The sequence below is a fragment of the Coturnix japonica genome, chromosome 1 (genome assembly GCF_001577835.2).
Source record: "Coturnix japonica isolate 7356 chromosome 1, Coturnix japonica 2.1, whole genome shotgun sequence".
Lineage (NCBI taxonomy): Eukaryota > Metazoa > Chordata > Aves > Galliformes > Phasianidae > Coturnix > Coturnix japonica.
In genome coordinates, this window is record NC_029516.1 from 6,448,420 (window position 1) to 6,462,072 (window position 13,653).

Here is a 13,653-nt window from a genome sequence, read left to right on the forward strand (position 1 = left end):
CGCTATGATACAAAAATAATAATAAAAGTCAATGGCTGTGCATCTCTGAAAAGAACATTTTGTCAGTCGATCAGAATGAGAAGCTGAAATAAAAGGCACAGTCATATCCGCAATGAAAAAAAGAAAAAAAAAAAAAAAGAGAGAGAGAGAGATAATAAACCTGTAAACATTCTTACTCTTGTTTTAAAGTGCAGTAATGAATGGGAGAATTCAGATTTGCAAGCATTATGTCCCGATTCTCCTTCAAGAATGTAGGAAAACTTAAGTGTAGAGGAACAGGGATAAAGAAAACTGATGGCAGGTGCTGCAGTGGAATCGAAGGGATAGTGATTTTGTAGGTGGGTGAAAAGTGAAACATCCAACGCAGGGAAACCAAGAGTAATCCCAGATGCTGTTTAATCTCTTTCAGATGAATTAAATCTCTGTGTTTGAAGTCTTATTTTGAGTTTATGGAAGCTTGTAGTACTGCTCATGTACAATTCAGAGTATCTTATCATTAAGAAATAGCTAAATTATCAGGCTGAGGTAGCAGGTTGTGCTACACTGAGTAGGAATTCACTCTCATTCCATCCCCCAAAAGAACAACCAGCTCAGCTCAGCTATTTGCTGCTCATGAAGCCCATTAGCAAATGAGTTCCCAGGTGGCAGGGAACATCCAGCAGGCAGGGTTCACCCCAAGCATCCCTGAGTGCCACCACACACCACTGCCTCCTGCCTGGGCTTCTGTGAGGCTAAGAATGAAGCCCACACACCTGCACAGCAGAAACATCTGCAAAAGGAGCACAGAGAGGGCTGCATAATCACCACTTCTCACTGTTCAGTCCTCCCCACAGACCTCATTTCAGATGTCGAGCTGGAGAGAGCCAGACATCAGCTGTGCAGCCAGTTCCTTAGGGAAGGTGTTGCTCATTCCCAAGCAGCCGAGCCCTGTGGCTGGAGCACAAGCAGCTGACACATCACCCCCCTCAGTGTCAAACAAAGGCTGCAACAACTCCTACCCCATGCAAGGGTGACAAAGAAGCAGGGGTTGCTTTCATGGAAGGAGCATTGCCAGCTGCAGCTTGTCTCCCAGGTCAGTGCAGTCTGAAGATGAGGCTGCAGATAGGAGGTTTGAATGTCAAGGGCTTTTGCATACTGTCAACACAAAGATAATTTAAGGCTGAGGTGAGGAAGGCAGGAAAAAAATGACCTCATCCCTCTAGTGAAACTTTGCTGATCCCAAAGGTTTCAGTGTGATCCTCCAAGCCAAGCTGCATTGCTGCAGATCTGTCCAGAGATCTGAGTGGGAGAGAGCAGAGGTTTGGGTTGTCTGTATGAGGGTTAGGGGGGTTGGGGGAGGAAGGGGTGATCCTCAGTTCTGTCTTTAAAATATGTAGAGCTTCTTAGCCCTGTTTATCCAGTTTCCCAATTTGCCAATTGACTACGATGTCCAACAGCTTAGAAGTCAACAAATGAAGGCATGGACTTCACGGGATTTAGTAGTAATACAGTTAGTATGTATGAACGTTTTTAGGGGAGATCCTGAAGAATTTAGTGCTGTACTTCAAGAGAATGTTCAGATTAACATGATTCATGTTATTATAAAGATTTTAGTTTAGCTTTGATTGAGAAATGGAAGACCAACCCAGGAAAATCCCTACTGAGAGGGGAACCAGAAGCACAGTGCTAAGCTGAGATATTCAGTGGACAATGACACTGGGATGGCAAGTGTTTCTCCAAGGTGTAATTATTGGTCAGTTTTCACATGGCCTCCTGCTGCAGGTTAGAATCATAAAATAAGGCAACAATGTGAACACACAGCTTGAATTCATGCTCTGAATTCCCTGCTGGAAGCCTTTTTTCCCCTGTAACTCCAGAGTTAGCTGACTCCCGCCTCGTTAGGGTCATCTAGAATATCTCAGATCCACTCATATCCTAACATAGGCTTTTAATGTAACTCAGGCACAAAGAATAATTTTCAGAGAGTGGAAGAGTGTCACAGGGTGCTCTGAAACAAAAGACAGTCCTCCAAACACAAGCAATCACCATTACTTTACTAAGAGCACTTGTTTCCTAAATGGTATGGTGTTATTTGTCGAAGGAAAAATGTCGTGTATACAGACCAGGGAGAGCAAGGCTGGGTTATAAACACAAGAAAGCTTCAATTTGATGGAGAGGGTGAGAGAAGCTGCCTTGAACTACAATTTCTAGAAACAGAAAACTGTGTTGCTCTTATGTACCATTTTAAGAATGTTTTGGACTAATTGGTATATGCCAAGCCATATATCTTGTTCATCTGAACCTCTGTTGTCACTTAACGCTCATTAATTAGCATTATTGCTACAACCTACAGCAGTTTGAAGGGAAGGACCTTAAGAGATATTTTCGTGACAAGCAGTAATGTTGTCTCGAGAGACACCAGGAATCATAACTTACTGTGCTGTTAAAATTTATGCAATCAATATGTCTGTCGCTTTAAAATTTTACAGCAGACTAATAAGATAGACATAAAATGCAACTAGAATTGCACTGATTCCCATCAGCATTAATGATCTTAACAGAGCAGGTGTTATCGTTCCTAACAAGACAGAGTATTTGCTATTTCATGCTTCACAGGAGCTGAGGAAGCCCCATTTTATGCATTAGATAACGCTACAGGCAGAGGCTCTTAGCGCACAGCTCTGCCCAATTTCCCCCATGATGAACCAACCTGTGCCCTCTGATCACTGCAGCAAGTTAGAGGCAGGGGTCCCACATGGCCAGGCACAATCCAGAGTTAATTGCAGTAAATTTCAGACACCAGAAGAAACAAAATGTAGTTCTACTGTCAGATTGCAGTCTGTGCATAAGAAGAATATGTTCGGAAAATACATGTTTAAGATTAAAACTTTCCTCTAAAGAGAATTTTCTCTGGTCTAGGAGAAAAAAAGCTCATAAAGAAAAAAGAGAGAATCATCCAAGTATTAAACAAGCTAGAAAACAAGACCAAAATAAAAACAGATACAATCCAGATAAATCAAGGTCTTTGGTACATCAGCGTTTATGTTACCACACCACAGTCAGACCTATCCACTTAGGGCTACTGGTATAATGGGATTCTCCCGTGTGCTTCTGTCTGCACCTGGCAGCAGCTGGTCTAGGAGCTGCTTTAGGCCCTGTTAGCTCCATGTGCTGGGTAACATAAACCAGGCAAGGTGCTGTGAGCTACTGTCATGGCCGAGACTCAGCAATGCCATGTGCAGCCCACCTGGGACATTTTGATGCTGGATACCTGTGCTTTAACTGATGCTGGACACCTTTGTCCTATACATGGTTCTTCTATTTAAAGGAAACCTCATCTCCTGGAGATGACTTTCTCTCTTAATTGACCAAAAAGGAGTTCGGAATGATCAAACTCCTAATTTAGGTTACACTTCTGTGCATCTAATTCTGGTATAAAGTCAATTAATGGCCCTGAACCTTAGTTCTTTTTTTAACCTGCAAATTGCTTTTCAGTACCCATCAAGAAGGGGATATTTTCAGACTGAATGTGACTGTCAAATGCTGCTGCCAAATATGTCTTAGAAAAATTAGAGTGTTGGATGCATGTTCTGCATGGTATTGCAAGGGAAATGCTGTACTGAAATATTCCTTGTTGCTAAAGCAGAGCTCTCAATGGAGAAAGCCCATCAGCATATTAACAGCTACCTCTCTGGACTTCCCTAAGACATCTAATTCTTTGATCTCTAGAGAGGGGCAGTTCTGGAAGAGACACCATTATAGCTGCTCATCATGGGATGAATTATGCAAGAATTTATTATTGATTCTAGGGAAGCCTGTTCAATCATGCAACCAAAGCCACGTGGAGAGGACCAGGTTTCTTCAGTTAACTTAAATGACTGATAGCTCAAGAAAATCTAAGGAGTAAATAAAACAAATAGATGGAAAGATAAAGCATTTTAAGTCCCAAACGATCTTTTTTCACACCCATTATGAACTTAAAGTGCCAGGTGATTCCAAAGTAAGTTGTTACACAAGTCCTCTCCAGGTCCAGAAGTACATTCCTTCCACCACCATTCCAACCATCCATGAGGAACCTCTCACCCAGTGCATCCACACGGGGCTGGCACACCTCAGTAATCCTGCCCAGGTCTGTTCCCAAGATGAAAAGATCCAAAGGATCCAGGCCGGAGCTGTAGAAACACCCTAAGCACCACAAAATGCCATTGGCACAAGGCCGTTCATTACAGAAAGTTAAATTTAAGGAGAAAAATATTGTGGGCACGTTAGTACTGATGGACAGCCAGCTCCAGGAATACATATGGGGGATGGAGAGAGAGAGGTTGAACTTGAAATTAAGAGCACGGTGAAACTAAAAGCCTATATGGCAAGGGATGGCAGGCACCCAACAATTTCTCCTTGAATGAGGAAAAGATGGAGGGTACTTAAAAAGGCAGGAAGGCCAGAAGTAAGCAAGAGGGAGTTAAATGAGCTTACACAGCACATTAGTCCCTAGGAAATACAAAACTAACCGTGGTGTGGTTTAATAGCATGTTTAACGTTTTGAGTAATGGACATAAAATTTGCTTTTCTCTACCTGACCTTTGTTACCAGCCCTGAGCACTACAGATCCTGCAGTGTGCCCTTGAAAAACTCATCATGTCTTTGAGTGCTGGGGATCGTTTCCTACTGCCACCGGAAAAGAGATCCATAATAATTATATATGGAATACACATATACGCATTTGTGTGCACACACACACATGCTCTTTGCTTATAACAGCTCTCCAGCAGGAACATTACAGTGACATTTCAGCAGAAAAAATATCCAGCAGAGATCTTACACTAAAATTGTTCCTGATGCTAGTACATAGAAAATGGCAACAGGAGTAAAGGAGGAAAGAAACCTCGTAACAGTGAAACTAAACAACTCTCTAACACACCACCAAAAGGGTTTTATTTCAATTGCAGAAGAACAAGAGGATGTATCTGGACTCAGCCACGTGTTATGCTAAATAATCTTCTTTGAATTATTATTAATATGCAGAAGTTGGGGAAGTAGGTCAGTAGCTCAACACGTTGCAGCAAATAGCTCAGATAAATGCCAGTCATCGCCAGGTCTGCAGTCTGACATGGGCTGCAGTGAGTCGAATGGCGACAGAGGCACAGAGCAGCGGTCCCCCAGTGACACAGCACCCCAGCACCTGGTTGCAGGCACAAACCCAGCTCCCCCCTGCATTTCAGTGATATCAGGAGCAAAAGGAAACCTCTACAGCGCAGTGTAAATCTAGCATGCAAACACCGGTCAGAAAGGTGACTTCTTCAGATCCCTGCAATTAGGATGCACTATAAATACCATGGGATGAGCACTTCCACCTCAGCTCCAGATGAACCCCTTGCAAAGTTCCCCAGGACCTGCACAAGCCCCAGTGGAGGCTCAGGCAGAACTCTGAGGATGCTGTGCCCTGCGGCTCAGCATCCCTCACCCCCCTTCCATCCCCACCGGCTCGCAGCAGGCACTCACCATCAGCAGGCTGAGAGCAGCCTCGGGTGCACGCTGCACGGCCATCGCCTCTCCTCCTACATGCAAATCCTCGGCTCAGCCCTCGGCCCTCCGTCACGGCACGGCATCCACAGAGCCCACGACTGGCTGCAGGGAGAGAAACCCCAAATCGGGGTCGGAGAGCGTTGGCAGGAGGAGGGGAGGATGGGCGAGGGGGTGGGGAGGAGGGGAGGGAAGGGAATAACCTTCTCAGTCAGGGAAAGAGGCTTAAGCTAGGCCAAATTTTACACCGGAGAGAAGAGGAGAATGAAAACGCAGAGCTTGCTGCAGAGAAGGAGATACGGGAGCTGCAGGGTATTTAAAGCTCGCATGCACGCCGCCACGGCGAGGACACATCAAACACCTACGTGACAAGTTAGGTCCCAGCCATCCTCCCCCTGCCCCGCACGCAGCAATTAACTGCTTTTTAATTGCTGTTCTTCTTCTATCTACATACATGCTTAGATCGGATATAACTGCTGTGCCCTTGTATCTTCTTCTCTGCCCTGGAAATGCTAGCACAGAAACAGCATCAAACATCGTAACGTACCACTTCCCACACGGGTAAACTGCTTCTCTCTTCTTGCAAAGCCCTGCTTTGCCCGTTTGTGAAAGCAGTCGCATGCATAATACAGACCAGAGCAAGAGGAGCCCGAACCAGGGAGCAGCGGTGCTTACTTGACAGCAGTGATTACTGTCAGCATACTGCAGCAGGAGCTGGGTTACACACTGACCCTTTTCACCTCATCCAGAAAAAAAAGAAGTCTCTTCCTCCTCCTCCTTTTCAAATGGACTCAGCTCCCCATGGAGCTAACACACTTCCTAGAAATGTGATTACACAGCCCAGTCTGCCAGCACTCTGATCAAGCTGCCTGCACTGCGTGTAAGCAGCAGCCAGGAAAGAGCAGTTCCCTTCCCTTCCCTTCCCTTCCCTTCCCTTCCCTTCCCTTCCCTTCCCTTCCCTTCCCGGATTCCCTTACCTTTCCTTCCTTCCTTCCTTCCCTTCCCTTCCCTTCCCTTCCCTTCCCTTCCCTTCCTTCACTCAGGAGCCCAGTGATGGATAATTGTGGAGACATAGCTGGTTAAGTCTAGTTAGCTCTGAATGTAAGACCCTGGTTGAACAGTTCATTGGAAATGCAATACGATTTTTTTAAAGCTTTTAGGAAAAATAAGCAGTACTCTGGTATGAAGACAGCTCTGGCTCATAGGCATGGCAGAGCATCTGGGGATTCAGGAGAGCTAAAGCATCTGCAACACCTGTCAGATCCATAGGACCTTTGTTTTTATAGAGCTCAAAAGCATCCTGTGCTTCAATGCAGCAGCTCTCACATCTTCCTTATGAAAGAAGACAATTTTGATATTATTTCTTAAAATATTAGATCTCACACAACTTCAGCGTCTGTTCAGTTTCCAGCTCCCACCTGCACACTCCTCCCCACCCCCACCATCATTTTGGAACTCAAAACTTGCTGGCAAATTCAATCAGAGATAAGAATGACACACATCATTCTTGCGAGTGCCATAGAAATCGGCACCACTGTAGAAAAGAAAATCAAATTATTATCATCACAAAGGCGTTTAGCAGCAACCTTGTGTTCTGAGAGCCACATATGGCAGGTCAGTTGGGGTCAGTAGCATCCTAGAACACTCATTTGCCCAAGCCTCCCATCACTCGCTGGTCAACATGTTTACCAAAAAAGACACAATATATAAAGGGGAGCTATAAGGAAGCAGGGAATGGATTCCATAGCAGTAGGTATGGTGGTAGGAAAAGGATTTCAAAATGAAAGAGGGGAAATTTAGATTGGATGTAAGGAAAAGAAAAAAACTACATTAAGGGTAATGAGGCACTGGCACAGGTTGCCCAGAGATGTGATGGATGCATCATTCTGGAAGACATTCAAAGTCAGGCTGGACCTGGCTCTGAGCAACTTGATCTAGCTGTAGGTATCCCTGTTTAATGCAGGAGAGTTGGACTACTTGATGTTTAAGGGTCCCTTCCAACTCAATTGATTCCATGATCCTATGATGTGCAGACACTGCTCTAGGAAGGCCACTAAATACACCTACTGTATACCTTTGCACCCAAAAAACTGTTCTGTGAGCCAGGAGAGGGAAGGGAGGTGATTTGGTGATACACAGGAAGGTGGGTTTGGAGTCTTTTCTCCTAGTTTTGGGTTACAGACATCTGTTTCCAAGGCTCTTTGTATCACACCTGGAAGGACGGAGCTCCCATTTCAAGTCCCCAGTTCTCAAGTGCACCAAGGTACTCAAGCAGCAGGAAGCTCGGGGCATCAAACACTTATTTCAACTAAACAGAGAGCTGAAACAGTTTCCCCGTGCTTTCTACCCACAAAGCCCATCCTGGCTGCCTGCACTCAGTTATTCTTCACCTCACACTCATCTGAATCTACCAGAGTTCATACAACACAATCCACTCCCTTCCCTCCAAAGAGATTAATCTCCCTTCTGAAGATAAGCAGGTTGCTGACTGCTATAGAGGAATAGAGAAGCAGCTACTTAAATGTCTCCTGAAAGGGGAAAATAGGCATAATAAAAGATAAAGGCAGGTTTTAGAAAACATCTCAAGGCATCAAATTAAAAAACATGTAACTAAACCTTTTTTCCGCAGTACCATGACAAATATCCTCAGGCTAATAAGCTTTTTTCTGCACTAACCCAAGCTGAAGTACTGCGAGGAGGTGGCTACAGAAAAGAGGCATTCATTAACTCATGTGTCTGGCAACAAAACTTCTTCCTTCCAAGTGATTTTGTGGGACCAGTCTATCCCTGTGTTTTGATTTCAGCTAAAGCTCAATGAATTTTCCATCTGTAGCTCCTGAGTTCATTACGCCACTGTTCAGGCAAAAATCCATGTCAAACACTGGGATCTAGTCATGATTTGTGGTGTCCTTGAAAAAGTGAAGGCTTGTCCCGAGCTCTGCAAGTCTCAGGATAATGATCATGTGTAGGGAACCATCTGTGCACAAGTATATGATCTATGACTTCAAGGCACATTTGCAAACTTCCTCACAGGTTTGCTGCTTCCTACTATTTAGGTGAATAAATTTCATAGCACATGAACGAAAATTAGATCATTATTCACTTCGAGTTGTCCAGAGATCAGAAAAAAATCTTAAAATTGAACTTAAAGGGTAGATGGTGAGAGCTGCAGCCCTGTGATTTTGTTTCAGAACTTACAACCGTAGCATTAAAAATAAATAAATAAATAAATAAATAAATGGCTTAAAATTTCTCAAAGAAAAGTAATTATAACAAACAGTGGATTAATAGAATAATTCATACCTGTAAGTAGACATAAAGCACTTGCAGACTAGTGTACAGAGAGGAATCCTGTTATCGCAGGCATCCATTTGAAATTTACACTATAAGCATGGATTTATCTTGCTGTGCCATGCCTTGGCAGGTCAGCGTCATTAGAGCTGGTGGTTACTTGGGTTGGGGTTTGAGGATCTGATACTACAGCACAGTAAGAAAGCCCTCTGCTAAGAGTAATTATAGTGAGCTCTCATAGACAGACAGAACCTCACAGGTACCCACCGTCTTCAGTAGGAGACACTAGATATGGGTTGTACCAGGGAAGGTTCAGGTTGGATGTTAGGAGGAGTTTCTTCTTAGAAAGAGCAGTGAGGCATTGGCACAGGCTGCCCAAGAGTGTGGAGGAGTCCTGGAGTCCTGGAGGTATTCAGGGAAAGGGCAGATGTGGCATTGAAGGCCAAGGTTAGTGTGAAGGTTGGGAATGGGTTTGTGATTGGATTAGATGATCCCAGTGGTCTTATCCAACCTTAATGGGCAGTTAAGGTTGACGGTACTACCAGAAGTATAATTGTGACCAGAGGTCACAACCTTGCGCACCCAAGCAACCAGTGGAGAATCTATGAAGCATTCCTGGAACTTAACGTATATCACAATTTATGCCACATTTTTAGAAGTTTTTTACTTTTAAATTTAAAAGATACTAATCTTTCAGTGGTGTGAAAAGAACTGGCACTGCAAAAGCATGGAAAGCTGACAGAGTTTATTGAATTTCCCTTGGCCATTCACATGTTCCTTTCCTGCTGGAATTTAAGTCATTAGTTCCATGTTAGTTCCAGGAGCCAAATTTGCATTGAATGACCAGGCTGTGCTCCTGCTTTAATCCACAAAGGAGGAACCACTTCATACAACAAACCACAACAAAGCAGCACAGCTGGGATGTCTAAGATGCCTTACCAAGCTGCAGAGGATTGCACTAAAATAAATGTAATTCAAACAGACAAATTTGTGGACCTACATTTTGCTTGTAGCATGTCCCCAAAGAAGATAAAAGGCTGATGCCAGCAAGTAAATTATTCATTGTGAATCATTCACTCAGCTTTAATAAGAATCTGGAAGCAGTTTAATGCATTAACTCTTCTTCTTACCTTCCTGTGCTCCCTTCTGTCACTCCAGTTGCTCTAAAAAACACTTGTCATGCCCTACAAAGAGATCTCACCGGGGCAGGGGCTGTTCCTCTTGAAAACTCTTTTTAAAGCTTTTGATACAATACTGCCGAAGAAGTACTATGTAAGAGCTATACAGGGGGAGGAATGTCATTTCTGCCACTAGCAGACAGTTGAAAAAGCCACCAGATGTGGATATTTGAGGGAAGGGTTTGTGGTTAACTGTTTCTTCCTGTAGCACTTTCTGGAGAGAGAAGTTAGTGAAGAGTTGCTGACCAAGTGTTTGGGAAAATATTTCTTTGCTTTCTTACATGAAATATTACATCAAATATTGTAAGAAATCTTACCAAGTTAGATGGAAAAATGGGTTACAGGATCATAGGAACATGTAGGAAGGAAAAGACCTTCAACATCATGAAGTCCAGCCGTCAGTTTAACCTACTGAGTTCCATCACTAAAACATGTCTCCTAGTGCATTATATTCAACCTTTTGTTTTGTCTGGGCTGCACTGAGTGAAGAGGAGATGTCTTGAACTGTGTTTGGTCTCCATAAACATTCAGCAAGCATCAATGAATGTCAATGGATGGAATTCAGTGACATACTTTTGCTTATCCCACATTTCCATGTCAGATACCATTTTGTCAGACTGTTGCATGGCAACAAAATGTAATAGAATATTGGTGGGAAAATTCATCCTCTGCTGTTAAATCCCCAACGTAAAATAGCAGGCATTACTTCTGGAGCAGCCCTCATGAAAAATGTGATGTAGTTCGTGAGTAAGAGTAACAAAACTCATTGTAGTCTTTAATATTTTTCATTCAAACAAATTAAAAGAGGTCAACAGAAGCATAAAACTAAAGGGATTGTTGTCCTTGTTTTTGTGAAGCTAATGCATCAGTCTGGTTTGATGGAAGCAGTTGCCATTCCAAGCAGAGTCTTAAGGTTCTCGTCACAGTTTTGATGAAATATTACTCTTCCTTTGTTTCATCCTTGAAAACAGTTGTTCATAAATGTTCTTATGGACGAGAAGTGATGACATGAATAAGGTGTTATTGTGAAGTGAGGGATATTTTTCTCTTGTAAGACAGCTACAAAAGTCTGCTTGTCTTAGTTTCAGTTTGGATAATACTGTTTTGTTGTTTTTTTTTTTCAGGGTATCTGGTATGGTTCTATGTTTTGGTCCTAGCAGAAAAACAATGTTGATAACACACTGATGTTTACAGTTGCCTTGTAAGCCGAGGCCATTTACAGCAATGGGCCCAAAGAACTGGGAGGGAGCAGAATTAAAACAGCTGACTTAAACTGGCCAAAGGGATATTCCATACCACATGATATCGTGTGGGACTTTTGAAAAGGGTGCGAGTTCATCTCTTTCTTCTACTGCTCAAGATCCTAATAGTCTACACTTGATATTTGGAAGGCAAAGTGGAGCTCTGATCAGTGGGAAATGACATCCAATAACATCTCCTTCATCTCCAGTCGTTGCTACCTTTCCATTCTTAACACAGCCCAGAAGGACAACACATTGGTGTTTTGAATGAGGTGGGTGTGGCAACTCCTTTAGTCAGACCCAAGCAAAACTCTGAACTTTCTCTACTGGATGAAAGAGCCCATAGCATCTAAACCTGTTTTTCATGCTATTCCATTCCATTCCATTCCATTCCATTCCATTCTATCCACGCTATTCTACTCTATTCTGCCCTACTCTATTCTGGAGTGGCAAAGTGGGATAGATAAAAAGAAAAACTTAGCATAAGGATGGATTCCAAAACTTGACCTCTAAAGTTCTTCCAGCCTATTTTCTATTTAATTTAGCATGCAAGAACTTAACATTAATGGTGCATTGGGGCAATTTTAAATTAAAACACCTGAAAGTTAATAACTAGAAAATAAACATGCCATAACTTAAAGTATGACTTAATAATGGCATAGTAATTGACATTCAATAACCATCTAACTCAATTTAAAAACTCTGGGTTTCATATTATGATTGTTTAATATTAATTTGACATTTAAAAGATGATGATCTCAGCAGACTGGGATATTACAAGACATTAAACCTAGCGACCAATACAGAATATGGGAGCCCACAAGTGTGCATCACTATTGCAGTTAAATTTGTCTTCCAAGAATTCATTCACAGTTTGGATTGCAAGGGATTTTTAACATCACCCAGTTCCAACCCCCTTGCTACAGGTAATGACATCTCCCACAAGACCAGGTTGTCCAGAGCCCCATCCAGCCTGGCCTTGGACGCTTCCAGGGATGGGGCATCTACAACCTCTCTGGGCAGCCTGTTCCTGTGTCTCACCACACTCGCAGTAAAGAATGTATTCCTAATATCTAGTCTAGATCTACCCTTTTCCACTTTAAAACCATTTCCCCTCATCCTGTCTTTACATGCCCTTGTAAAAAGTCCCTCCCCAGCTTTCCTGTAGGCTCCCTTCAAGTACTGAAAGGCTGCTATAAGGTCCTCCCAGAGCCTTCTTTTCTCCAAGCTGAAGAGCTCCAGCTCTCCATCCTGTCTCCACAGGGGGGCTGCTTTAGCCCTCTGATCATATCCATGGCCCTCCTCTGGACCTGCTCCAATGCCTTGATATCCTTCTTGTGTTGGGGGCCGCAGAGATATGATTGGCATTCTGGGCTGAAAGAACACACTGGTAGATCATGTTGAGTCCTTCATCAACCAATACCCACAAATCCTTCACCTCAAGGCTGCTTTCAAGCCATTCTCTGCTCAACTTTTTTCTGTACTTGGGATTGCCTTGACCCAGGTACAGGGCCTTGACATGGGCCCATCTCTCAAGTCTGTCCAGTTCCCTCTGGATGGCATTCTTTCATTCTAGTATGCCAACTTCTTCACTCAGATTGGTGTCATCTGTAAACTTGCTGAGGGTGCACTCGATCCCACTGTTCATGTTGCCTACAAAGATGTTAAATAACTTGTGCTGCTGGATCTGATTTGCACACGTGCTTGTACAATTTTAGTGAATTTAAACAGCAATTTTAACCAGTTCCATCTCCTAAGTAATTTCATTCCGTTTAGGAGAACTTGGCTGCAAAACAGGGGAGTGGTTTTAGGCATCATGTGTGTACAACATAATATGTGCATGACATAATATGTGCACATAACACATGTACTGGAGCAGGGATGTTATCATGAACCATTTGTTACTATCCCACATCAGAACAAATCATGAGAATTAGGTTACATGCTGGGAAGCAATGTTTTACTCAGAGGGCAGTGAGGCACCGGCACATAGGTCCAGGGAAGCTGTGGATGCCTCAGCCCTGGAGCCCTGTGCAGCCTGATCTGGTGGCAAAAAGCTCATGGCAAGGAGCTGGAACTGGGTGGGCTTTAAGGTCCCTCCCAGTCCAAGCCATTCTATGACTCTATGATTCTATGTGAACTTACCTGCTTCAGAACAAACACAGGCCTTAAACAAAGAAACAAATAAAAGGAAAGGGGAAAGTAATGAATACTTGCACAATCTATTCACCTGGCTTCCAGCAGTGTCCTATAACCTCTCAAAGTACTGTGGCCATTCCAGCAGTGATTACTGTAGCATGACCTGAGTAAGATGCATTTCTCACCCTGAAGAGTTAAAAATCCACAGTGAGATGGAGGGGACACTGGCTTAAGAGGTGGAGGTGGAATACTGTACTCACAGCAGTAAGAAGCAAAGGTCTTATTCATCCAGGATATTTACA

At 43.3% G+C, this 13,653-nt stretch overlaps 1 protein-coding gene across 1 annotated transcript in view; it reads right to left on the reverse strand.

The window, feature by feature from the left end:
* Positions 1–5,775, reverse strand: part of FRMD4A (FERM domain containing 4A) — a 327,545-nt gene extending 321,770 nt beyond the window's left edge. The window contains exons 1-2 of the mRNA XM_015872977.2: positions 5,706–5,775; positions 5,482–5,607 (exon numbers count right to left, since the gene is read on the reverse strand). Of these exons, the coding sequence (XP_015728463.1) occupies positions 5,482–5,526 (45 nt within the window). The 5' untranslated portion in view covers positions 5,527–5,607; positions 5,706–5,775. The remainder of the gene's footprint in view (positions 1–5,481; positions 5,608–5,705) is intronic.
* Positions 5,776–13,653: the final 7,878 nt, after the last annotated feature.